The sequence below is a fragment of the Pyrus communis genome, chromosome 14 (assembly GCF_963583255.1).
Source record: "Pyrus communis chromosome 14, drPyrComm1.1, whole genome shotgun sequence".
Classification (NCBI taxonomy): domain Eukaryota; kingdom Viridiplantae; phylum Streptophyta; class Magnoliopsida; order Rosales; family Rosaceae; genus Pyrus; species Pyrus communis.
In genome coordinates, this window is record NC_084816.1 from 2,077,435 (window position 1) to 2,104,779 (window position 27,345).

At 37.0% G+C, this 27,345-nt stretch overlaps 2 protein-coding genes and 1 pseudogene across 3 annotated transcripts; all 3 read right to left on the reverse strand.

Moving 5' to 3' along the window:
- LOC137715463 (mediator of RNA polymerase II transcription subunit 15a-like) overlaps positions 1–13,666 on the reverse strand; it is a 33,966-nt pseudogene extending 20,300 nt beyond the window's left edge.
- Positions 13,667–15,269: 1,603 nt separating this feature from the next.
- Positions 15,270–22,500, reverse strand: LOC137715461 (mediator of RNA polymerase II transcription subunit 15a-like). Of its 2 annotated transcripts, none has more exons than XM_068454804.1 (9): positions 22,335–22,500; positions 21,871–22,003; positions 21,614–21,725; positions 21,310–21,430; positions 19,606–21,060; positions 17,836–17,897; positions 17,375–17,449; positions 15,737–17,110; positions 15,270–15,598 (listed from the first exon to the last, which is right to left on the reverse strand). In XM_068454804.1, the coding sequence occupies exons 2-9, from the start codon at positions 21,978–21,980 to the stop codon at positions 15,452–15,454; spliced, it is 3,456 nt and encodes a 1,151-aa protein (XP_068310905.1). In that variant the 5' UTR covers positions 21,981–22,003; positions 22,335–22,500; the 3' UTR covers positions 15,270–15,451. The 2 variants fall into 2 exon arrangements, with proteins under 2 accessions (XP_068310905.1, XP_068310904.1); XM_068454803.1 differs by having other exon boundaries at positions 17,836–17,906; positions 22,335–22,499.
- A 1,650-nt stretch (positions 22,501–24,150) lies between these two features.
- On the reverse strand, positions 24,151–25,344 carry LOC137714112 (uncharacterized). The gene is made up of 2 exons (XM_068453399.1): positions 24,875–25,344; positions 24,151–24,659 (listed from the first exon to the last, which is right to left on the reverse strand). Exons 1-2 carry the CDS (start codon positions 25,298–25,300, stop codon positions 24,363–24,365), a joined length of 723 nt encoding a protein of 240 aa, XP_068309500.1. The 5' UTR covers positions 25,301–25,344; the 3' UTR covers positions 24,151–24,362.
- Between the last annotated feature and the right edge of the window lie 2,001 nt (positions 25,345–27,345).

Below are 27,345 nucleotides of genomic sequence, written 5' to 3' on the forward strand. Positions count from 1 at the left end.
ACCTTTTCATCCATCCAAATCCATGGATCTAAGATGCAAGGAATGAAGGCCCTCTCTTTGGGTGATTAGCCTTTGCTTATGCAAAGAGGAATCTACAAAGGTATTGATTTCTCAACTCACTTTGTTTTGAGTTGAGTCTTGGTTCACCTATCTACTAGGCTTTGAAGTTCATGGGTTAAGTTTTGTTTTTGAGTGCATATAAACATGATTCCGCCTTTTAATTGTTAATTGCATGTTGTTGATGTTGCTCAAATGAACTTGTTTTTAACAAATTTTCCTTCAAGTGGTATCAAGAGCCTAGGTCTAGTAGTTGGTGAATCCTTTTGGGTTTTGTAGTTCATAGTTTGTGATTTGAATGTTGTAATTGTTACAAGCTTTATTCTTGCTTTTTTGAATGTAAATTTTGTTAGAAAATTTGCCATCTCAAATGTTGTAGATGTAGTTCATATGAGCATGAATTTTGGAGCTAAAATTTGGTGCCATGTTTTTGGGGAAATTCGGCCAAATCCAAAGGGTGGATTTTTGGGTTCTTGTTTGACTTGTTAAAAGTGTTTTAAAGTGACTTTTGGAACCTCTATGTACCCTAGTATGGTTGTATGTTATTTCTCTTAAGTTTGAGTGGTTTTGGTATGTTTTTGGGTGAAGAATGTTCATGGAGCTCTTATGGGTTTTCATGGATGTTCTTCATTGTTCTTGATATGTTCTTGCCAAGAACAAAAGGTTTGGTGTTTTGATTCAAAGTTTTGATTTATTTCATAAAGTTTTTGTTTTGAAATATTTCTTATGTTTAAATATATTAGATATTTATTTTGAAAAGTTAAAGAAATTTTAGTGGGTAGGTGTGTAATGATTTATTCCATTTCACACACCCCACTTACAAAAACTTTGAAATTTTTTTTTATTACTTTGCTTCAAAACCAACCACCCTACTCAATTAGGGTCCTTGTGGGGCTTTTATGCAATTACATAAAGTTTTGATACTTTTGTGTATTTGTACTTTGACCCAAAAGTTTATGTTTTTACGTAAAGGTCCAAAATCACTAAAAGGACAAATTGTTTTGCTCCTTTAATGAAGTTTTAGCTTTTGTGGAAATTTTTTGGGTTCTAGTTGTAATTACATGAAGTAGTGGACTTTTGTGTTTTTACAAAGTGACCCCAAAAGTTTAAGTTTTTGCAAAATGGCCCAAACAAGTTGAGGTCATTGTTTTTGGCCCAAATTAGGTAGAGAACAAAATTGTTTTGTCTCTTTAAATGAGAATTGGATTTTCATTTCATTTAGCTCCATTTAAATCAATTCTATGGATACAAAAACCAAATGAAAATGTTGCATTCAAGTTTAATTAGTTAAAGCGTTAATTAATTAAAGAAAGGGTGATTATGAACCTAAGCCTACTATAATTGAGCTATGTGAAAGGCCGTTTCAAATTTGTTTGAACCATGGGAATGTGTAGATTAAATTTTGGTTGTAATTTGATATGATCAATTGTTGTAAAAGAGCATAAGCTCTTCTTTACTTTAAAGTAATTTGATTTGATCAATTGTTGTAAAAGAGCATAAGCTCTTATTTACTTTGAAGTACTCATTTCTTGTTTTATTCGATATGCATGAAATTGGAGTAGTTGGGTCCAACGCCCAATAAGACAACACGCCTTAATGTGATTAAACGCGTAACTAAAATCAATCACCATCCCTAGACCGAGATTCAACACTAGGCTCGTGTTGAATCGAATCAAAGGTTCATAGTCATCCTAAGGCCCTAAGGCAACTATATAGTCTATCAATGAATGCAAATCTTATGTTAGTAGTACCATATAGTCTTGCTTTAAAAACCGTTTTAAAAGCATAGTGGAAGTATTATATACTACTAAATCAATCATATAGACCAATAGTTGTAATAGGACCAAAATGTTTTAATTGGATTAAAATGTATGTTTATATGTGATGAGACCTAAAACCCTCAACAAACCATTATTAAGTTGATAAGCGAGAGATGCTTTGAATATCTCTTCGTGGCCTTCCACCGTGGTAGGCTCCAATCGTTTGTGACTTGTACACCGGCTTCACCCTATCATGGGGGAGTACAAAGTGCATGCTTACACTCAAGAGGAGTCTATACGCATATGATGAGGTGAGTGTAGGCAACGAGGATGGCCAACATCATATCATTGTGAGGCTATTCTTGAACCCCTTCATGAACTAAGCATGGTGGGAATAACTTAACTAAGTGCAATGGCGCCGATATCATATCATTGTGAGGCAACATTCTCTAGAGGCCAAATAAGATGGGTACTTGCAAGAGATGCAAATGAGTAAGAGTACTCTCTCATTATTATTAATGCTAGCCAACATCGTATCATCGTGAGGTGGGCTTGGTAATAGTGAGCCTCCCATACCCTACTAAGAGTTTCCTCCAAAAACTCTCGAATTTCGATGAGGGATATGGAATTTGCTAAAAATAGTGGGTGGTGCTATTTTGATTTAAAGACCCGGATCAAATAGCTTAAAATCAATCAATTTATATTCGTTATGTATTTGTTTACCAATATATTTGCAAACGCTATCCAAAACTTGACAAAGAAAAACCGAACGCTTTAGTTTCCGAACTTGGTACCACAATCCCATAGATTGTCTTGAATGGATTGTAAAAGTGCCTAAGTACTCTCATCCTCACAATCTTCCTATTGATAATGTATCAATGGAAGAACATGTTAGATAAGTCTACCATGAAGAGGACAATGCAAACTCTAGTGCTTGTCTCTTTGTTACACGAACAAGGAACTTGAGAAGTAAGCACAAGGGCATGGACACTTTATGTGCCATGATTCTCCATTTACAAATTGTTGTATGAAGAAATGAGAGTTGCCTTGAACAACTCTTGAAAGTTTGTAATTATGTTGAGAACATAATGGTTGGTTGACAAAAATAGTACATCAACATGGACTTATGATGATTTTGAATCATTGAGTGTTGAAGTGTTAAACCACGTAACGAGACGGAAATTAGGCAAGGACTTCATCTTTGTGTCCCTATTCTAATGGTTCACTAAGTTTATGATAAACTATATAGTGAACAATAACCGCACGCTCTCCAAATCGTTTGATGTGTATAACACACTTGAAATAAGTTTCAAGAAAGATAGTGGGAGTTTAGGGACCATGACTATTGTAGTCAAAGGAGAAGTCAAATGAAGAAGGCAAAATAACTCCAAGGGAACAAACTTTCTTTATGAAAGGATGGACATTGGAAGGGGTATTTGCAAGAAATGTCTTGCAAGTGTCAAGAACACACCTTTCGAAGGTGTTGTAATATGTTCTTGAAATAGTTCAAAACAGTTGGTTCTTCTACTTGAATACATGATTCTATATTAGCAACTATGTTTTACAATTGTTGTAAAAGTGTGCTAATAAAAAGTAGAAGATTAATGAGAGAAGAGAAAGTACTTCACATTCGGAAAGTGAATAAAATATAGATCTCTGCGAAAGCGGATTGTACTTACTTCCTCATATGAACTACCAAAGAAATTGGAAAACACTAAAGATTGTCTTTACATTCCAATTTTAAGGAACTTAAATCCGTCACTATAGTAGAGATGGATAAATGTTTTGTTTGACAAAACATTGTTCTTTATTAATCAATAATTAGATTATTGTAATTTAATTGGTTGTCTCTATAGTAGAGATGATGTGGTAGTTTAACTGTTTAGAATACGATGATGCTTAAAACCCAAAAGGTTGCAAGGTAGTGACTAATCCCAACTGAGTTATGATACCTCTAAAACATAAGTTACGAGTTGGTCATAGATGGATGCTTTGGATCGTTAGATCCGGATCCAATACCTTCTTGTTATATTGTATAGAGGCGAAATGTTCGAATCTTTATTCTTTTGGAAAGAAGAAAGAATCACAAAGTTGTTAAGGATAATTCACTTAGATGTTAGTGGCACTTGTCCACAACATAATACTACTCATGTTGTATGACATTCACCGAAGATCACTCTCGGTTGGACTATAGTTTATTTTGAATAAACACAAGTCCGAATACTTTGCAAAAGGTTTCAAAGAATTCAAGAAATGTAAGTTGATGAGTAAGACGTCTAAAGTATTTACCTCCTTGGATCAAATCCAAGGAAAGATAACACTTTAGATGAGTTTCCTTGAAAGATATCAAGGAAAATAGCATCATAAGATAATGAATTTCTCCATTAGGAGAAGAACGAACTTGAATAAAATTTAGTTCGTTGGATGTTATCTATTACCCATATATAGGATATATATACTTCTAAAACAATATGATTGTCAATTAGAAGATCTTCCAAAATTTTCATAACTCCATAAGATGTAGTTGGAAAGAAAGACAAATCTTAAACATGTTAAGATTTGGGGTTGTGTGCTAATAAGCAATATTTGTTTGATATGATCAACAAATATAACAACCTAGTTCCTACACCACAAGCTCCAAGGTAGTCGAGAAGGATTTATAAATCGTCTCAGTTGAATGATTTGAACTTTATGACTATGTCATAGAGTTACACCTCTTAAATCGAAAGAAATAAGAATGAAAATCCTTATGACTACACTTAGTGGGAGCTATAAGCATCTTATGAGAAAAAGGATCAAATCGTTTGATTTCTCATAAAGATGTAAATGAATCTTTTGTTTACTAGGTTTACAAAAGATTAGTGGGAGTTAATCATATTCCTAAATTTGAATATATATAAACATGATATATATTAATTTTGAAAATGAAAGGAATTCTTCATCGTTAAAGTTATGACTTTAAACATTCTATAATGATAAAATGTATATGGGAGACATAGTCTACATACATGGGATGGAAATCTATAATGATAGATTTCAAGATATAATTGGATTATATCAATCCCTAAAATAGACAAGAGATGCTAGGAAGTTTCTCGTATGATGATAAACTTCAATTAGAATGACAATTCTAGTAAGACTAGGAAGTTGTTCTTCTCAAAGGGAATGTACCCTTTGACTCCCAAAGAAATAAATAGAATCCTTTATGCATACGCAGAAAGGTGATTTATGTATTTCATATTGTATGAAAACATTGATATAAGTTGTACCTAGAACGGTACAAGATGATATCAGTGCAAGCCCAGGATCAGAACCATGGCAACTGTCAAGTGAATCCTTAGGTATTTAAGAAATACTAAGGATGGATTCCTCAAGAATGAGGAAGAATTAGAGTAACGTAATGGAAGCGTAAATGTATTAGATTATGAATCTAATCCATCATAGAATATCTCTTCATTATGAATGAAGTGATAATGAGATATCTCTTTATTATGACTAAAGAGATATTTGGGTGGAAATGTTAAAAGTAATGACTTTAATGTGTTCCATCATGTATGCAAAATATATTGCCATATAGAAGCTTACAACATTGTTGTTTGGATGGGAAAGTTCATTTATGAACTCTCCATTCGGTTCCAACCAGAAAGTGTATGACACTAATGGGGCGATAGCTCAAGCCAGGGAATCAAGGTCTCATCAAGGTCCGAACTCAAATGAGAGACTGAACCACATGATTGAAAATCATGTATAATGGTGACGTCGTTATTCTCAAGGTTGCTTCTATGGATAACATATAGATATCCATTGTTTAGGCCTACTACTCAGCCATTTATGAAATGAATTACAGAAGAGGTATCATCACTGATGACTAAGCTGATTGGCTCTAGTGCAAGTGGGAGATTGTTGGAAATGTGCCCTAAAACCAATCATATGATGATACTTTACGGACATTTCAAACTAATGTAGTTTAAATGTAAAGGGCAAAGATTATTGTTTGAGCCGTCTCATATAAATGTTATATGCTTAAACGATAAGTCCAAGGAATATGTGATTGGAAGAATGCGATCTAAAGAAGTTAGATTCATGAGACCATTCTTTCGTTGACACATCCTAAACGTTCCTGATCATAGGATTGTCAATTGGGCATTGACAGTCCGTTAAGATCAGTACGTGCTATGTCTTCTCTCAGGGAGAGTGACTAGTCTCGAGTCATTGGTGTGTGTGACATCAAGACAAGTACGTAGGTGCTCAATAGAGAATGAGTTCACTGAACACGATCAACGAAGAGTTCTCATATTCATGTCACATGAGAACTCATGGTTGGGATAATGCAAATTAGTCTTTTGACCTGAGGCATCACAGTTGTCTTGTGGTTAGGTCCTTAATCTTTGATTATGTCAAAGTCACTCCATCAGGAGGGTGTCCACGGCATCGTTGGGGTTAAGCCACTTAGCCATGGAGGCAAGTGAATGCGCAACAAGGGATCTCTAACCTTCAAACTGTTTGAGGGAGAATACTCTATGATATGATTTAGAATCTCTGGCCAGAGTATGAATGAGATGTTGGAATGCGTTCCAGATCACATTCAAGGTAATCATATAAGCACAAGACTCACATTGGATAGTAGACATGAATAAACTATCAAACCAAACAATGTGGTCAAGAGTATTGTATTAGAGAAAGACCGTATTGCATTTGTAATCCTAAAACTGAATAGGTTCTCCACCTCTTCTGATTAGCTTGGGTAACCATGACATGCTGCTAGGCGTCAACCATGGTTTGTGGAAGCCCTAAAAGTGTATTATCACTAACGGGAGAATTGAAAGTAAGTTCCAATTCACAATCGATTTGAAAGAGTTTGAATCGCCCACTGCCTCGCTAAAAGGAACCTAATGGATCGTACACCGTGTAAGGTAGAGATTGAAGATTCAACGGAGATGAGTAAGAATAATTAAATGGTTTAATTATTTATGGCAAGGATTAATTAATATGATTATTAATCAAACGAATAAGTTCGTTAAAAGACCTCGGGATGGTTTTGGACCTTAAGGCCCAATGGGCTTCGAACGTCAAGTCCATTGACTTAAGTTGTGTGACAACTTAATGAATAATGATTCACAAAGGCCCAAATAGCCCAATAAATCCCATGTTAAAGAAGGAGTGGTTTTGGACTTATTTACAAGTTTGCCACTCAAATGAATTAAGGAATAAGTATGACTTAATAGCCAAAATTCATTAAGGGTAATTTTTGGGGAAAGGATGAGAACACAAGCTCTCTTTTCTCTCTAAAATTTCAGCCACCTTGGAGGGATCATCTAGCAATCAAACTCCTCCAAGGTCACTCATTTCTTCTACAATATGCCTTGGTGTGGAGACTTAGAGGTTTTCAATTTTGGGAACTTGGAGAAACCTTTTCATCCATCCAAATCCATGGATCTAAGATGCAAGGAATGAAGGCCCTCTCTTTGGGTGATTAGCCTTTGCTTATGCAAAGAGGAATCTACAAAGGTATTGATTTCTCAACTCACTTTGTTTTGAGTTGAGTCTTGGTTCACCTATCTACTAGGCTTTGAAGTTCATGGGTTAAGTTTTGTTTTTGAGTGCATATAAACATGATTCCGCCTTTTAATTGTTAATTGCATGTTGTTGATGTTGCTCAAATGAACTTGTTTTTAACAAATTTTCCTTCACTTTCCCACGCAGAACGTGGTTTAACTAAGTGCAGGAAAGTGAAACATGTCATTTGGAGAAGAAGATTGTAGCAGCCTTTGTGGGAAACCCCACCCCCAAATGTCCTGGTAATTTCAATTGTGCCCTTATAGTTTTTATAAAAATGTGCACTTTGGGCCTCTAAACCTCACCCAATCCGGATCTCAATTGGAGATTCCCTCTCCACTCACACGCTGCCACGTGGCAACAACCCCCCCCCCCCCCCCACAAAACAGAAAAAAACAAAAAACTCTCCTCTATCTATCTTTCTCTCTTTCCCCGAGACCCGCTCAGATCATCATTTTCTCTCTCACACTCTCTCTCCTCTCACCCGTGTCCTTCCTCTCTACAAACCCTGATCTCCCTCACCATCAAACCACACAACAACAACAAAACACCATCACCATCACCCTTGTGTTCTAAAAAACAAAGGAAGAACACCCTAAGCCCTTCTCTCTCTTTTGGCCGGTATTATTCATCGTCTTCCCCGGTAAGCTTCTAAAAACCCTAAACCCTTCTCTCTTTCGGCCGGTAAGCTTCTAAAAACCCTTGGAATGTGTTTTAGGGTTAGATCGAAGCTTATTTTAAGTTGTGCATACGTTTGAATCGCAGAAAATAGCTCGGAGTAGCTATTCCAAATTATCCGGCGAGCACCGCCCTTTTCGAGGCATTTTCCGGTCAAACCAAGGCGAGTTAGCAGTCGTGCAAGGTACCATTCTCTTCCTCTCGTTGAGTACTACAACTTTACTATTTGAATCACTCAATTTGGTTGAGGAATGAAGAAGTTATGGACGTTTGAAGTTTGCCCAGAAACTGGCCAAAACCTTGGCGTGAAATGGGTCTACCCGACCCATTAACCCAAGGTCCGACCCCTTAACCCAAGCCCAGACTTTAAGACCCAACCCAATTTTCAAACCGGGCTTTCAAGCCCAAATCCTTAAAAACCAAAGCCGAAACCCTTTTTATTTATTTAAATTTTGTTTTTATTTTATTGTTTTGAAACCCAAAACAATTGGGCCAGGCTTCAATGCCCAGCCCATTTAGAAACCCTAAAACCCTATAGGCCCAACCCGGTCCAACCCAAACCCTTTGACCCGGTTTGACCCGGACCTGTTGACCGTTAACTTTTTTTGGGTTTCGTTCGGGACCCTCCTAAGCTAATTTCGATGTCCTGAACCCGTTTATGACGTCCATTTCTTTAAATTTATTCGTTTGAGTATAGCTTTGTTAATTGTACTCTTTATGTGCTTAGTTGCAATTAATAGCAATGATTCCTTTATTTCCTATTTGGTAAGGCTTTGCATCAATGGTGTACGGTGAGTGGACCCCTTCTAAAATGCATGTTTTATAGTAGAAACGCGTACATGAAAAGTATGATTTAATAATTACGTTTTATGTGAAATTGATTATCATGCTATACCGAGCTTACTTTGAAATACCATATTTTCTATCAAAATCATGTTCTTGTAGGGTATCTGATGGATGACGATACACGATTTAGAACATGTTTTTATAACACTTCTTTATAGTATAGATGATGAATGACTTTATATTATGAAGATGCTTTTGGATATATGTACCTATGTTGTGGAAATACTATATTCAATGGTTTTGTGCGTATCTAGTGGTCACTATATATATTGCCTTCGGGCGGACGTGTGTAGGGCACTGTTCTGTACACATGGAAGATGATACTTGTATTGCCTTCGGGCGGGCATGTGGAGGGCACTGTTTTGTGCAGAAGAGAGATACTGATATTGATACTGATACCACTAGTTAGCACAATATATACGAGATACGTTTTGTAATGTTTTGTGGCATGCTATGGTCTTCAGAAAAAACCTATTATATATTATGCTATTAAGATTTTATAAAACTTTCGGGATTAGTATGTTGCTAACTGTTTTATATATATATCAACTTGGTCCACTCATATTTGTTTTGCGCCCTATTTAGAAATGCATAATAATTTGCAGAACGGGGAAATCGGGGATTGGGAAAGGAAGGAGGGTTCTTGCTCAAAAGCTTCAAACTTTGAGAAGATTGAATGGATTGATGCGTCCGAATGTGGTCATTTTAGTTTTTAGTAGGAAGGGGGAGGCAACGAAATATCCTATTTTAACCAATGTCTGATTTTTTAAGGTTTTTTTTTTTTTTTTTCAGAAATTTGAATTTTTTGGGGACCAAAGGACAATAAAACCATTGTCCTTAGGATCTTGTACGTTGCCACGTACCACTTTATTCTAATCCTTCTAGGCTTTCTTGTCAAATCCCAATAGGATAGGAATATTTTCGATTGAGTCAAAAGAACAAAGTAATAGGAATATTTTCGATTGAGTCAAAAGAACAAAGTAATCTTCTTTATAACTACCTTCTTGGTACGCGCTCAAATACGCGAATTGACTTTTAAACGCCAATTAATGTGTTAGCATTTCATTAGTTTTATGTCTTATATCATCACTTTGAAACTTATTTATTTGTACTAAATAAGAAATTGCTATATATAGTTGGTGTAATAAGTTTGTGTCTCTAACATTATCGATGTAAAAAGACTCATTTTTTTTTTTTTTAATTTTAAATTTATTAGTCATATAACTTTACACTTTATTGCTTTTCAAAGAAGACAGAACAAGGAGGAGATCAATTATTCCTCAATTAACCTACACTTCATTATTCCTCAATTAATCTACTTCTTGACCTTTTTGGTATTAAATTGCATATAGTAAGCGTCACGTAACTTTCATTTTCATGTGTTAATAAATGTAAGAATCCAAATGATTTCGTATGTGAGTAAATATATGTGGTTGCCATGAAATCGAAATCTCTTTAGTTCAATATAACAACCTCTTGTCCCACAAGATTTTGAAACCATTACCTCCTCCAACGAAATGGAGATCAAAAAACCATTAGTACAAAGGTAGAATACAACCAAACTCTAGTTATAGCAATTTTTGCTCTCTAACAAAAGCCAGTACATGCAGATGACACTTTATCACAGTGACGAAAATCAATTATGTCTATGCACCCCTACCAACATCCTCACCCCTAACAAAAGCCAATACATTGGTATCCTCCACCCTTTTAAAGTCATCACATTTTTATTCAGAGAATGGAGGAGAGAAGCTCAAGTAGAATATGAGGCCGTGAGAACATGGAAATTCAGACCAAAGAAGCATAAAAACCATATGGAAAAGATGACGATGCATCTGGAACAATTGACAAACTAGATCGAAAAGATGTGATGCGCAAACACGACGCCTTTTCAGGTTGGAGGGGCAATCCACTTTACATATGAGGTGGGGGAAGCTGCCCTTGTTGCAGAGGAGGACCTTGCTTCCTCGGTCTATTTGTATTAATAAAATTTACCATCTGCTTCTCATACAAACCCAACTTGTCTTTCAAACCAGGTGAAATGTTACTCCTGGAAACCTGTAAGATTGATATGAGGCGCTCTAACATGGTTTTGAACATTTTTAGCTTCTCAAGCTGCTCTGACTTTGGTTGTTGTGGATGAGAATCGTGCTGGCAAACAGAAAGAACAGACGTCAGTAAGCAAAAGAATGGCGATACAAGGAGTAACAACTTTGTTGCGAATCTTATTAGCATTATTGGTGAGGTAACAATCCCATGTCGACGGTCTACATGGGTACAATAATTAAAAGGGAGATCCAGGTAGAATCTATCAAAGAGCAGCACCACAATAACGTAGCAGGGAAAGCCCCGCTTATTGCTAAAAGTTCAAGCAACAAATTATGAGAGAAGAAAAAAAATGAATTGATTACATACCTGCCGAAGTTTAGTAGCAATTTTCTGATACATTTCACTCAGTTCGGGTAAGTACGCTTCCTTCATGACTTTGATCTGCAAATGAAAGTTATAAATACAAAGATGAAAGAACTTTGCTGCAGCTACATGCTTGCCGATACCATCATAACATCAATGCCAATGGAAAAGAGCCCATGCATGCAACCATGAATTCAGACAGCATGAATTCATGTATGCTTGTATCTAATGAAGCAAGTTTTAATTAACTCGCAACCATCGATGGTTGCTTAACAAAGCTGCCCCACAAGGAATCTTAACTAGCATCTAATTCTTCAAAATCGCCATTCAAGGCAATTTTGGCATTAGTATAATTATTTTCCAGTAGCTCTATTCCCACCACCACGCCAAATAATTTGTATTTTTATATTTAGATGTTGTACGTGAAAGCCATCAAATGGACAAGAAGTCAGGACATCTTACTTTTTGATAGACCTCCTCTTGCCAATCACCCCCATTTGCATATCCAGTCTGAGATGAGGAATCTAGAGAAGCTACAAAATATAGAGAGATATATATGTCAATGTTTGCACATAAAATGAAATTTGAACATGAGGGTTAAAAATGAGAAAGAAAAAAAAAAAAAAAAAAAAAAAGCATTGCATGTAGAATTGATATGAAAAATTATCCTTCCCAAACAGTTGAGGTGAAATTTTGCTCCTACTTTCTGCTTATGACGGCAATTACTTTTTTATGGGAAGACTTCAGGTGCAATTTTGCCCTTGATTGGGGACTTGGGGTTGCATATTGAAAGACCCTATTCGAGTAAATAGCAAGAATAAACGCCACATAAACAAGCGTCAAAACAAGAAAACAATAAATGTCATTTGTACTCATCATTTGATCCATTAAATACGAGCGAATAAAGATATCAAGAACAAATCATCTCAGTTGAGAAATGCGGGAGTAATTAAGAAAAAGAATGAACGTTTCTCGAAATAGATCAACCATCAAGAAGAAAGCTAGCCGGGAGAGAAAGTGGCAGTTTTCAATAGTTGTTTTTACCTGGATCAGGGGACCCGTTGCTGTTACCAGCAGAGTTAGATTGTAAATGATTGCCCATTAAATTCTGAGACTTGGTCTCCATGGTGAGCATCTTCAGAGAAATTTCCCGTAGATAATCCGACTACAAAAACAAAAAAAAATCCTTGCTAAACTTAGAATACAGTTCTATCCAAAATATGAAGAAAGTTCAAACATAGACAACATTATTTTAAGAAGTCATATATGTAATAGATAGGTAAGTATTTCAGTACACAAACATTTCATGCACCATAAGAAATAAGAACTCTGGTATTATGGAAGCACCTGGCTTGTGGCTGCAGTATAAATCTTTTCCTCAAACCTTACAGCAATTTTGCTGAGTTCCTGCAATCCATCTTGTCCGGAGAAGGGAAGATGCCTCTTCAATGTATCCATTCTATACATGCAATAAAACCAACATCAGTTACTGACTACCAAAACGGGGGTAGCATTCATAATAGCAAAACTGGATTCGTATACAATCCACTAAAATATGTTTTAAGTTTGAACCCCTCTCGCCATAGTTTAGATTAGATTACGCTAAATTAGACTACCGCTTGAAACAAAAAACAATCGACAAAGAAAAACACTTACATCTTGTTGACAATTCTTTGCCTTGAATCAGCCTGCAGCTGACTCCTCCAATCGCCGGCATCCATGGCGGCCTCTCCAACTTGAGAAGGCCTCCACTTATTGGTATCCATCAAATCCAATCAACCCAACAAAACTGCCAAAAACAAAAGCACAGGACTGAGCTATTTCAACGAAAACCTACGAAAAGGGCACAAAAATTCGTACAGGAGCTAGCTATTCGGACGACGATACAGTTTATAATTACGCAGGCATTTTTTTGCATCAGAAATTGCATTCATTCAAGCTGATTCTAAACACGATTTAGGCGCCATGAAAAATCAAAACTTGCAATTCACATACAACCGAAAACCCGATACGATTTACACAATCAGATCACCAAAACACCAACAATAACTAATTTTCCACAAAACCCACGATCGATCAACATCTAAAACCAAAAACCCACAAATAATTGACCAAAAAGTTACCTCTTTTCTTTCAGAACAGGAGAGTTGAAGATTGAAAGGTTCAGGTAGCCTGGAGTGAACCAATGGAGAAATTGCAGAACTGGGAAATCGGGGGATTGGGAAAGGACGGAGGGTTCTTGCTCAAAAGCTTCAAACTTTGAGAAGATTGAATGGATTTATGCGTCCGAATGTGGTCTTTTTAGTTTTTAGTAGGAAGGGAGAGGCAACGAAATATCCTATTTTAACCAATGTCTGATTTTTTTAGGTTTTTTTTTTTTTTTTTTTTTTTTTTTTTTTTTTTTTACTTTGAATTTTTTTGAGGACAAAAGGACAATAAAACCATCGTCCTTAGGATTTTGTACGTTGCCACTTGTCACTTTATCCTAATTCTTCTAGGCTTTCGTGTCAAATCTCAATAGGATAGGAATATTTCCGATTAAGTCAAAAGTACAAAGTAATCTTTTTTATAATTAGGTTCTCGGTACGAGCTCAAATGAGCGAATTGACTTTTAAACGCCAATTAATGTGTCAGTTTTTCATTAGTTTTATGTCTTATATCATCACTTTGAAACTTATTTATTTGTATTAAATAAGAAATTGCTATATATAGTTGGTCTAATAAGTTTGTGTCTCAAACATTATTGATGTAAAAAGATTCATTTTCTTATATATTTTTTAATTTTAAATTGATTAGTTATGTAACTTTACACTTTATTGCTTTTCAAAAAAGACAGAACAAGGAGGAAATCAATTATTCCTCAATTAATCTACACTTCATTATTCCTCAATTAATCTACTTCTTGACATTTTTGGTATTAAATTGCATATAGTAAGCGTCGCGTAACTTTCATTTTCATGTGTTAAAAAATGGAAGAATCCAAATAATTTCGCATGTGAGTAAATACATGTGGTTAGCATGAAATCTAAATGTCTCTTTAGTTCAATATAACAACCTCTTGTCCTGCAAGATTTTGAAACCATTACCTCCTCCAATGAAATGGAGATCAAAAAACCATTAGTACAATGGTAGAATACAACCAAACTCTAGGTATAGCAATTTTTTTTCTCTCTAACAAAAGCCAATACATGCGGATGACGTTTTATCACAGTGACGAAAATCAATTATGTCTATGCACCCTAACCAACCTCCTCACCCCTAACAAAAGCCAATACGTTGATATCCTCTACCCTTCTAAAGTCATCACATTTTTATTCAGAGAATGGAGGAGAGAAGCTGAAGTAGCATATGAGGCCATGAGAACATGGAAATTCAGACCAAGGGAGCATAAAAACCGTACGGAAAAGATGATGATGCATCAGGAACAATTGACAAACTTGATAGAAAAGATCATACGAAAAAGATCGAATTTGCAGCGAATGTGGACCACGACGCCTTTTCAGGTTGGAGGGGACCTTTGTGGTCTGAGACTTGGTCTCCATTGTGAGTTCACGGCCCAGGATTATGGAAGTACCTGGGCTGTGGCTGCAGTATAATAATACAAGAGCTCCCCTAATTCACGAGAAATTTTTAGTTGTGACGCGAACACGAATAATATACTGTTTATTTTTTTTATGTAAGTGATGGAAAATTTTAATTTTTAAGTTATTAACCTTTTAACACACATATCCCACCATTTATATAAAAACACATAATGTACTACCTTGCGTGACGGTTATACTGAAAAATCTCTCCTAAATCAAGAGAAATTTTTAGTTGTGACGGAAACACAGATGATACACCATGTGTTTTTTTATGTAAGTGGTGGAAAATTTTAATTTTTAAATTATTAACATTTTAACACACATCCCACCATTTATATATAAACACATGGTGTACTACCTCGCGTGACGATCACACTGAAAAATCTCGCCTAATTCAACCATATAAAAGTAAAACTGATGATAAATCATTCCCATAGTCATACAATAAAAGTAAATAAACATTTCTACTGTTCCAAACACATAAACAACGTCATAAAAATGCAGTCTTTTTAATTAATTATCGGCAACGTCACATCCTTCTTGCCCTTGTTTCTTCTTCTAGCAGCAGCAGCGGCGGGAGTAGCAGCACCACAATGATGACAACGCCCACCCTTCCACCTCACAGCAGCAAACAGATGCACTCAATGCATCTGAGTCAATGTCACTGACAGATGCACTCAAAGCATTAGGTGACATCGATTTCTCCTGCAAGTTCAAAATACAGAAATTTAATTTAAGCACAAGTGAGGGAAGGAAAAGACCAACTTAGATGGTAAGTACTGAAACATCATTACAGCACTCAAAAAAAAAAGAGAAATATGTAATAAGAACCACTTTACTAACCGCCTTAATCAAGCGTTCAAGAGGCTGCTCAGTAACACTCGACTTGCCAGAAATAGTTGACAAAGCATTAACATGACTACCATCTGGTACACTAAATTCAGCAAGCAAAGGAGATGCCGATATCCCAGGGCTGCCAATTGCAAAAGACTGGACTGGTGCTCCCACCCCAGCAGCTTGTTGATGTCCGATATTCCCAGCATTTGGTAGTGAGGAAGGTTTCTCAGAATCCCATGGCATGGGGGATGGAGCCATGGGAGTTGAAGGAGATGGGATGACAAAAGGTGAACAGGCAGTTTGCAATGGTGTTCCAGCTTTCGGGTGAGTCAGTAGATTCTTGTGGTCAACTTGGGGAGAAGAATGTTGCGAAATTTGAGGAGATGCAGCCTGAAGGAGTTGGTATGATGAAGGAATAGGAAATGGAGATCCTGATTTCAACTGCTGATGAGGATAAGCACGCTGGCCTGAGGACATATGTTGCTGAAAAACCCCTGGCTTAACACCCATCCCCTGTCTCATCTTCAAGTCATCTGCATCATTCATTTGATGAAGCTGTGGCATTTGGTGTTGGTTCGCCTCCATCTGCGCCGGAAGCTGCTGCTTTGCTTGCTGCAACTGTTGCTGCAGTTGCTGCTGCCGCTGTTGCTGTTGCAGCTGCTTCTGTATCAGTTGCTGCTGCATTCGCTGTTGATACTGCTGCTTCAGTTGATTCTGAAGCATTTGCTGTTCCTGCTGTTTTAATTGCTGGTGTTGAAGCATACCAGAATTTGACTGAAGGGAGTTAATATTTGGCTGAAGCATACTAACCCCACTCTGTGATGACAAACCATTCATGTTAGCTAGCTGGGGAGCACTGACAGGTGTTTGTTGGATAGATCCCACCGGAACTTGCTGCAAAGAGTTCAGTGCATTTCCCTGTCCTGAATCCAAATTTGTACTCAGCTGCAATGAATTCATCATGTTCTGCAGTGCTGTTGAAACCCCAGATATCAAAGACATTGAATTTTGCTGCAAACTTGTCATATTGTTCTGCTGCATTGTTGGCACAGAACCTCGTAAATTCATTGTTTGCAACTGCAGGTTCATTTGATTTTCATGAGACTGCACTTGAGGAATTTGAGACTGCGGCTGCTGCATGGAGTGCAAATGAGGTGGGGTGAGCTGCCCTTGTTGCAGAGGAGGACCTTGCTTCCTCGGTCTATTTGTATTAATAAAATTTACTATCTGCTTCTCATATAAACCCAACTTGTCTTTCAAACCAGGTGAAATGTTACTCTTGGAAACCTGTAAGATTGATATGAGGCGCTCTAACATGGTTTTGAACATTTTTAGCTTCTCAAGCTGCTCTGACTTTGGTTGTTGTGGAAGAGAATCGTGCTGGCAAACAGAAAGAACAGACGTCAGTAAGCAAAAGAATGGCAATTTAAGGAGTAACAACATTGTTGCAAAATCTTATTAGCATTATTGGTGAGGTAACAATCCCATGTAGGCGGTCTACATGGGTACAATAATTAAAAGGGAGATCAAGGTAGAATCTATCAAAGAGCAGCACCACAATAACCTAGCAGGGAAAGCCCTGCTTATTGCTAAAAGTTCAAGCAACAAATTATGAGAGAAGAAAAAAATGAATTGATTACATACCTGCTGAAGTTTAGTAGCAATTTTCTGATACATTTCACTTAGTTCAGGTAAGTACTTTTCCTTCATGACTTTGATCTGCAAATGAAAGTTATAAATACAAAGATGATTAGAAAGAACTTTGCTGCAGCTACATGCTTGCCGACACCATCATAACATCAATGCCAATGGAAATGAGCCCGTGCATGCAAGCATGAATTCAGACAGCATGAATTCATATATGCTTGTATCTAATGAAGCAAGTTTTAATTAACTTCCAACAGATGGTAGCTTAACAAAGCTGCCCCACAAGGAATCTTAACTAGCAGGTAATTCTTCAAAATCCCCATTCAAGGCAATTTTGGCATTAGCATAATTATTTTCCAGTAGCTCTATTCCCACCCCCACGCCAAATAATTTGTATTTTTATATTTAGATGTTATATGTGAAAGCCATCAAATGGACAAGAAGTCAGGACATTTTACTTTTTGATAGACCTCCTCTTGCCAATCACCCCCATTTGCATGTCCAGTCTGAGCTGAGGAATCTAGAGAAGCTACAAAATATAGAGAGATATATGTCAATGTTTGCACATAAAATGAAATTTGAACACGAGGGTTAAAAATGAGAAAGAAAAAAAAAAAGCATTGCATGCAGAACATTGATTTGGAAAATTATCCTTCCCAAACAGTTGAAATGTATTTTTTGTAAAACAAAATATAAATATGATTCCATACATCATAAGCAATCTAAGAACAAACAAGAAGCTTCATGAGCCAGTGGAAAAGGACCATGCATGCTCTAGATTGGGGAAAATAAATCCATGGGCAACGACATTTAGTAAACAGGACCGAAAGCTCTTTATCTATAAACCAATAGAAGCAAAACTGAAGAATAAAAAGTAAAAACCCAAAGGAAAAAGTAAAAACCCAAAGGTATGAAACACTTCAGGTGCAATTTTGCTTCCACTTTCTGCTTATGAGGGCAATTACTTTTTTATGGGAAGACTTCAAAGGTTTCTATTTCTTTGTTTAAAAGTAATTGTGGAGTTATCGAGAGGAAATGGGATAACATTAGGTCAGAACAGCGTCTCTATTACCATAGCTCATGAAAAGACAGATACAAAAACTAAAATCAAAGGCAACAGAAGCTTCAGCTTTCACCAGTAAATCACTCGAAAGAACTCTGATTGTAAACATGAAGCACAAGAGGTGAAAGGTAAACTTATGGTAACTAAGGTGGTCCGTATACCTAATTTGAGGCGTAGGCGCAAAACTCGTAACTAGGCTATTTATTCTCTTAGTCGGGTTTAATAACTATTTCCTTATCCTTGTGGATTATTATTTGCTATAATTATTTCATTTCCTTGTGGGATTTTACTTTTAGATTATATAACCACGTCAATCTCTATTACTCAACCCTAATTCAGCCTATGGATATTCAGAATACAAGACTAACTTTGAATTTATTTTTCTTGCAGTTTGGGATTTAGCTTTTTATCTTCCCTCCCCTGTGCTGCAACATACAAGACTAACTCTGTTCCTTTTATATAAATCCAATTACCAAATATAAATCACAAAATTTTATGTCCACTACCACTACACATATCAACCTCTAAAAAGAAAAGCAAGAAATCAAGAAAGACCGAGGCTTGCTTTAGCACTATAGTTTAATGTGACCAGATATTTGCATAGGACTCTGGTTCTCCATTCCATGATGGTTAGATGCTGAAGTACTGGAAAAGAACAGAAATCCGCATGTTTGATAGAGAGGTATGATGCATCTGTTTAAAAGTGATGGTGACAATGAACAAGTGGTGGGAAGATGGGACACGCCTAATTGGCAAGATAGCCAGGCATAAAAATTTCTATTGACGAAGTCCAATGCACAGCCATGTTACATTTTACTACAAGAAGTCATATATGGTAAAGACAAATTTCCAAAATTAGACTACTTCCATAGAGAGTCTAGACACCTACATCGGGCAACCACAACAAAATAATATATTTACCAAAGTCATCCAAAAAATGTGTGCCCCCATAAAAACATATAATAAAGACCATTTTCATAACAAAATCAGATTAATGACATAAAAATGACAGTATTAACTATAATAACAGACCCAAATGACACATAATACAAAAGTAAAATAAGAATAAAATAAGATTCCGTCCAAAATGTGCACCTATGATAATCCAGATATCATGAAAGCACATGCATAAAATCAGGAAAGTGCATGAGTGCAAAAATCGTACTCGATGATGTCTCAGGAACGGGTCTCTGAGATTGATATAACTGCTTTTGCTGATCCATTACGTTTTGAGCTTGAAGCATGGTTCCTGATATCTGACCTGATGCTTGAAGCCTTTGCTGCACATCTCGTTGCAGTGGATTTGACTGCTCTCGCAAACTCATTTGTTGCATCTGTGCAGGCTGTGATTGAATCTGTGACATCATTTGTTGCTGTGATGCTTGCGGTTGTGACTGCTGTCCTTGAGTCGGTAACATGTTAGATGCATTCTGATGTTGTTGCTGCTGCACCTGAACCTTGGATTGTTGCAACAAGTGTACAGAGTGCTGATTTGGTTGCATACTAGAATTACCACTTTGAGTTCCAAGGTGCTGCTGTTGCTGTAATCCAGTACCATTACTCTGAGAGCCCAACTGTTGCTGATGCATATTTGAAAGATTGCTTTGCTGCTGTTGCTGTAACCCAGTAACATTACTCTGCGGGCCCAATTGTTGCTGATGGATATTAGAAAGGCTGCTTTGCTGAGCCATTAACAGCTGCTGCTGCTGCTGCTGTTGCTGTTGCTGCAGGTTTAAAAGATTATTCTGCTGGTTTAGTAACCTCTGTTGTTGCTGCTGCTGCATATCCCCGACATTATTTTGTTGTCCAATCATCTGATTCTGGGACAAGTTTGAAGCAGTTGGCTGTTGCACCATAAGCGGCGGCTGCTGCTGTTGCGGGGGTAATATTGGCTGTTGTGCCATTGGTGTTTGCTGTTGATGAACAGCAGCCTGTTGAGGCTGCTGTTGCTGCCTGAGAACTGGCTGTGAATGCTGCTGAAGCATGGGTTGTGATGACTGTTGCCTAGCAGATTTTTGATTCTGCTGAAGACTCGAGAGAGATGATTGCACCGAAGGCTGCATAACAGATGATGTTGGCATAACAGATTGCTGGGAAGACTGCAACTTAGTTGGTTGTAAAAGGTTCTGCTGCTGTTGCTGTTGCACAAGTTGTGGCATATTTCCCTGCTGATATTTTGGCTTCAAAAGCGGATGCTGATGGTACATATACTGCTGGGAATTCTGGGATTGCTGCAGCTGCTGCTGCTGGGGAACTACCTGTTGCCTTCCTGGCATTTGCCTTTGAGAATTAGCAAAGACATTGGAGGGTACCCCCTGGCCCATGGAATTCCCTAATGAATTCTGTGAACTTCCGGACGTATTTTGCATGTTTGGGTTCTGTCCAACAATACTTGGGATAGGAGTCTGGGTTAAACCGGAAGAAGGAGGTAGTGCGGATGATAAGCCAGACGAACTTTGAACTCCAGCAGGCGGAATGTTATTCTGAATGTTCTGTGATAAAAGTGGTTGGCGTCCTTGAGATTGATTAGCTGGCAACGGCATAGAGAATGATTGCCCATGATTGGGGACTTCGGATTGCATACCTTGATTGGGGACTTGGGGTTGCATACCAAAAGACCCTATTCAAGTAAAGTAGCAAGAATAAACACCACATAAACAAGCGTCAAAACAAGAATACAATAAATGTCATTTGTACTGATCATTTGACCCATTAAATACGAGCGAATAAAGATGTCAAGAACGAATCATCTCAGTTAAGAAATGCAAGAATAATTAAGAAAAAGAAAGAACGTTTCTCGCAATAAATTAACCACCAAGAAGAAAGCTAGCCGGGAGAGAAAAGGGCAGTTTTCAATAGTTGTTTTTACCTGGATCAGGGGGCCTGTTGCTGTTACCAGCAGAGTTAGATTGTAAAGGATTGCCCGTTGAATTCTGAGACTTGGTCTCCATTGTGAGCATCTTCAGAGAAATTTTCCGTAGATAATCCGACTACAAAAATAAAAATAAAATCCAAGCTAAACTTAGAATACAGTTCTATCCAAAATATGAAGAAAGTTCAAACATACACAACATTATTTTAAGAATTCATATATGTAATAGATAGGTAAGTATTTCAGTACGCAAACATTTCATACACCATAAGAAATAAGAACTCCGGAATTATGGAAGCACCTGGCTTGTGGCTGCAGTATAAATCTTTTCCTCAAACCTTACAGCAATTTTGCTGAGTTCCTGCAATCCATCTTGTCCGGAGAAGGGAAGATGCCTCTTCAATGTATCCATTCTATACATGCAATAAAACCAACATCAGTTACAATCCACTAAAATATGTTTTAAGTTCGAACCCCTCTCGCCATAGTTTAGATTAGATTACGCTAAATTAGACTACCGCTTGAAACCAAATAAAATGGACAAAGAAAAACACTTACATCTTGTTGATAATTCTTTCCCTTGAATCAGCCTGCAGCTGACTCCTCCAATCGCCGGCATCCATGGCGGCCTCTCCAACTTGAGAAGGCCTCCACTTATTGGTATCCATCAAATCCAATCAACCCAACAAAACTGCCAAAAACAAAAGCACAGGACTGAGCTATTTCAACGAAAACCTACGAAAAGGGCACAAAAAATTCGTACAAGAGCTAGCTATTCGGACGACGATACAGTTTATAATTAGGGAGTTTTAACGAAAATCACTGTTCACTCTAACGAAAAACCACATTTTAACCCTAAAAAGTCAATCTGGTAGTATGAAAAATCAAAACTTGCAATTCATATACAACCGAAAACCCGATACGATTTACACAATCAGATCACAAAAACACCAACAATAACGAATTTCCCACAAAACCCACGATCGATCAACATCTAAAACAAAAATTGACCAAAAAATTACCTCTTTTCTTTCAGATCGGGAGAGTTGAAGATTGAAAGGTTTAGGTTGCCCGGAGTGAAACAATGGAGAAATTGCAGATCTGGGAAATCGAGGGATTGGGAAAGGAAGGAGGGTTCTTGCTCAAAAGCTGCAAACTTTGAGAAGATTGAATGAATTGATGCGTCCGAATGTGGTCTCTTTAGTTATAAGTAGGAAGGGAGTGACAACAAATATCCTATTTTAACCAATTTCTGATTTTTTGGGTTTTTTTTTATTATTTTTGAATTTTGAATTTTTTTAGGGACAAAATGACGATAAAACCATTGTCCTTAGAACTTCATAAGTTGCCACTTACCACTTCATCCTAATCCTTCTAGGTTTTCTAGTCAAATCTCAATAGGATAGGAATATTTCCACCTGAGTCAAAAGAACAAAGTAATCTTTTTTATAACTAGCCTCAGTATGCGCTTAAATGTGCAAATTGATTTTAAATGCTAATTAATGTGGTGACGTTTCATTAATTTTATGTCTTATGTCATCACTTTGAAACTTATTTATTTGTACTAAATAAGAAATTGCTATATATAGTTGTAATAAGTTTGTATCTCTAAGACCATATCCAATGGTTGAGCCAAAAGCCAAATTTTTTAGTCCGGAAAATTTAGCTTTTAGCCCAGAAATAGTTTTTCTGCTTCAACCGTTCTAGCCAAAATTTTAGTTTGGGATTATTAAAGAATGAACTTAGGCTATTTTTTTTGTTAAATTAATTTTTTTTTTAAAAAATAAATATGTAGACCATCGTAAATTAATTTCATAAACATTTTAATCTAAAAAAATTTAAATTCCGATAAATATTGGGTGGAGTCTACTCCGATTTCTGGGCTAAATTTTTAGGGGAATTTGGCATTGGTTTAGCATTTAGCCCAAAATTTCCCCTTGGGTTGGAGTGAGTTTGAAGGGAAATTTTGGAGGGGCTTTTAGCCCACCATTGAAGTTGGTCTAACATTATTGATGTAAATAGACCGATTTTCTTTTATATATTTTTTTAATTTTTAATTTAGTAATTATATAACTTTACACTTTATTGCTTTTTAAAGAAGACAGAGCAAGGAGGAGATCAATTATTCCTCAATTAATCTACTTCTTGACCTTTTGGTATTAAATTTCATATAGTAAGTGTCGCGTAATTTTCATTTTCATCTGTTAATAAATGTAATCCAAATGATTTCGCATGTGAGTAAATACATGTGGTTAGCATGAAATCCAAGTGTCTCTTTAGTTCAATGAGATTTTGAAACCATTACCTCATTAATGAAATGGAGATCAAAAAACCATTAGTACAACGCTAGAATACAACCAAACTCTAGGTATAGCAATTTTTTTTCTCTCTAACAAAAGCCAATACATGCAGATAACGCTTTATCACAGTGACGAAAAACAATTATGCATATGCACCCCTACCAACCTCTTACCCCTAACAAAAGCCAATACATTGATATCGTCTACCCTTCTAAAGTCACCACATTTTTATTCAGATAATGGAGGAGAGAAGCTGAAGTAGCATATGAGGCCATGAGAACATGGAAATTCAGACCAAAGAAGCATAAAAACCATATGGAAAAGATGATGATGCATGAACAATTGACAAACTTGATAGAAAAGATGTGATGCGCAAACACGACGCCTTTTCAGGTTGGAGGGGGCCTTTGTGGTCTGAGATCGACTTGGTCTCCATCGTGAATTCACGGCCCAGGATTATGGAAGTACCTGGGTTGTGGCTGCAGTATACTAATACAAGGATGGAGGGAGAGACAGAGAGAGAGAGAGAGAGAGAGAGTAAAACTGATGATTAATCATTCCCATAGCATACCATAAAAGTAATTAAACATTTCTACCGTTCCAAACACACAAAAAACGTTGTAAAAATGCAGTCCGTTAATTAATGGCAAATAGCTAGAAATCTTTCAAACTGCTGTCCATTCATTTTGCGGTTGCGGTTTCTTCATTTTGTTAAAGCTCGCCAGCCTCTCTACAATGGTGCAATCCACTTTACAATGGACCCACTGCCCATCGCACTTCCTGTTCCACTGCCCTGGCATTATCAGCAGGATCCGCATATGTTTGACAATATTTTTCTGCGTAGTACGTTGCAAATGATATAAGTTCTTCCAGCGTCACATCCTCCTTGCCCTTGTTTCTTCTTCTAGCAGCAGCAGTGGCAGGAGTAGCAGCACCACACCGATGACAACGCCCAGCCTTCCACCTTGTAGCAGCAAATAGTATCGGCAATCCCATTTTCTTACGGTCAACTTCTTCCCATTTCAGTGTACTACATTTGGGGCAACCCTGAACGCATAAGAAGACACATATAGAGACTCGTGGTTAATTGCGTAGATTTGGTGCCCTAATATGGCAGAAGAACACAGTTCATTAAATAAAATCTGAACAGGAAATGTGGATAATCAAACTGCTAACAGTTACAAACTTAGCCAAATTTTTGCCTGAATAATCCTTAATGTAGAAATCCTGATTATATAATTAATGAGAAATGATATTCTTACTTCGTAGGGGACGCCATGGGTAAAGAGACCTTCTCCAGGTAGAGTGTGTCCGTGGTGATAGCCAACTCGGCGGTCACATGGTCTGAGACCAAACCGTTTATCAGACGGTTCACGTCCATACCTCGTTTCCTTCTTGCGTCCAGGTTTGAGAATGCGTTGCCTCCCTTTTCCGAGTATACGATCGGCCCCAGGGCCAGTGCGGTAACCAGTTCGGGAAACTGTACCTGTCGTAGGCTCACGAGGCAGTGAATTAAACAGAACGTCTGCTTGTGCTTGGACATTATTGTGGTCTTTGTTGTCGCTAGAAGTTGCATCAACATTAGTAACAGCTATGCTCCCAAAAGTTCTGTTGATACCCTGAATACTTTTCTCATTAATATTCAGAGTCTTTCGAAGCATACAACGAAGGGAAGCAGCCATTGCCATTACCCCGCCTCCATTTAAGAAAAAGGAGTTGTGAGTCCCAGAAAAATAATACAATCAAACGATCAGAGAAAGAAATATAATCCCAAAATGCATCATCCTATTGATCCAACCCATACTGATTACAAGCAAAGAAAATAATAGCAGAGGAATTCGCAAGTAAACCGATGGTGGGAAATTTACCTGGTTGGTTGAGGCTCAAGGCAAAGAGGGGCTCAGCGTAGGGTTTCTGGTGGAGCTCAGCTATAGGGTAAAGAGAAATTTAATTCAATCCATCTTTTATTATTCTACCCCCAACTTTTTTTTTATTTTTTAATTTAATGTGAATTATCTTTTCTATTAATTTATACAATTAACGTTAAAGACAAAATATATTTAAAATTAGGCCAATTTTTTTCGTGGTTCTTGTGATGACACTTCACTTTCAATGTCACTCTCGTGGTGAAAAAGTTGTTAATTAAATCATCGTGATGAGGGCTATTAGCAACTGGGGTCCAAACTCAAACTTCCAATTTAGTCTTCATTAAACAAACTCGCGTGACTATCACGTGGAGGTTCAAATTCGTTATTTCAACATAAATTATATCTTATGCCATAGACATCTAGTACAACTTAGGTTTTATCTAAAATTGGACTTCACGAAAAAGAAGCTTGAATGTTGTCCTTGGATGAAACTAAACCTATAAATCCAGGTCAATGGCCAGGAGTAAAGGTGAAGGTGAAGTTGCGCCTAATTTCTTAGGTATGGTTTCATTTGGAAATCATGATGAAGTGTTCTCTCAAATTCAAAGCAACACTCAAGTGCAAGATGAAGTTCCCAATAGCCTATGATAACATAAGTTTAAGAATAAACTGTTAACGTCGTGATTGAGGTGTGTAATGATCTAGTTTTGAACGTGATACTTTTCAAAATTTAATAGGATAATGTAGCTAATATTTTGCAAGCATTTTACCATACTGATCAACCTACAAAAGGGTACATCATGTGTGTGGCTGGATTGGCTCCACCTTACCTGCATGTGAGTGAATGACAATCGAATTATAACTTCACCTTCCCCAATTTACTCCTCAAGTCGGGTTACAACTATGACGAGCAGAAAATGTGGCAGATTTTCAAACTCTATTCTTTGCACACAGTTGAGCAGGTGATGACCCGCTTTGGAGCCGAAATGTAGCCAAAACATGTAGAAACAGAGCCGTATATAAAATTTTCACCTCATGACTCAGGGACGGAGCCACTATAGGCCTAGAAGGGATGGATGCCCCCATTCTAAATTTTTTTGGGTGCAGCAAAATTGTACAATTTTGCATCTCAATGACCAACCCTAATTAAAATAAAAATTAAACCTATATGTTAATTGGTATCAAGGGAAATGCTAAGGAGACTCTTCCAAAAGTAGACATCTCTATGAACTTTCCGTCACCTCATGTTTTTAGCACAATCCCCATACTAACATTATTAAACATTGTACCAAAAACATGAGGTGACGGAAAGTCTATGAAAAGTCCCACTTTGAGAGAATCTCTTTAGCATTTCTCTTAGTACCAATTACTGACTTCGCCAACAATGATTCTAAGTATTTTGTATGAAAAACTTTATAGATTAATATATAAGTGTTTGTTTTGTAAAATTTTTAGATTTTTAATTGTAACTTTATTGTTTGAGGATGTCTCCATTCATACAAATCTCTATCTTCGTTTTGTCACTACTGCTCCTTCAATTCTTATATGTTTTGAATTTTGATGAATAGTATTCTCTCGTGATTGTTATCTCGGTGAAGTTTGCCCGTTCAGTAGAAACACGTGTGCAAAGCACATAGTATACATGTTACAAAAGGATTCCATGCGTGTTTGTTAACCCAAGGTTCGTTCATTGCGAGCTGCACTGCAAAGAGGATCTACATGAGTTGATGCCTGTTTATATATTTAAGACAACAACATAAAACTTTCAACTACAAAAGAAAAACTTACGTGGAACAAATTCATTATCACCGTAGTAAGTGGTTGGTGTTTCCAATAAAATTTGACTATTGCTGTGGAAAAAAAAG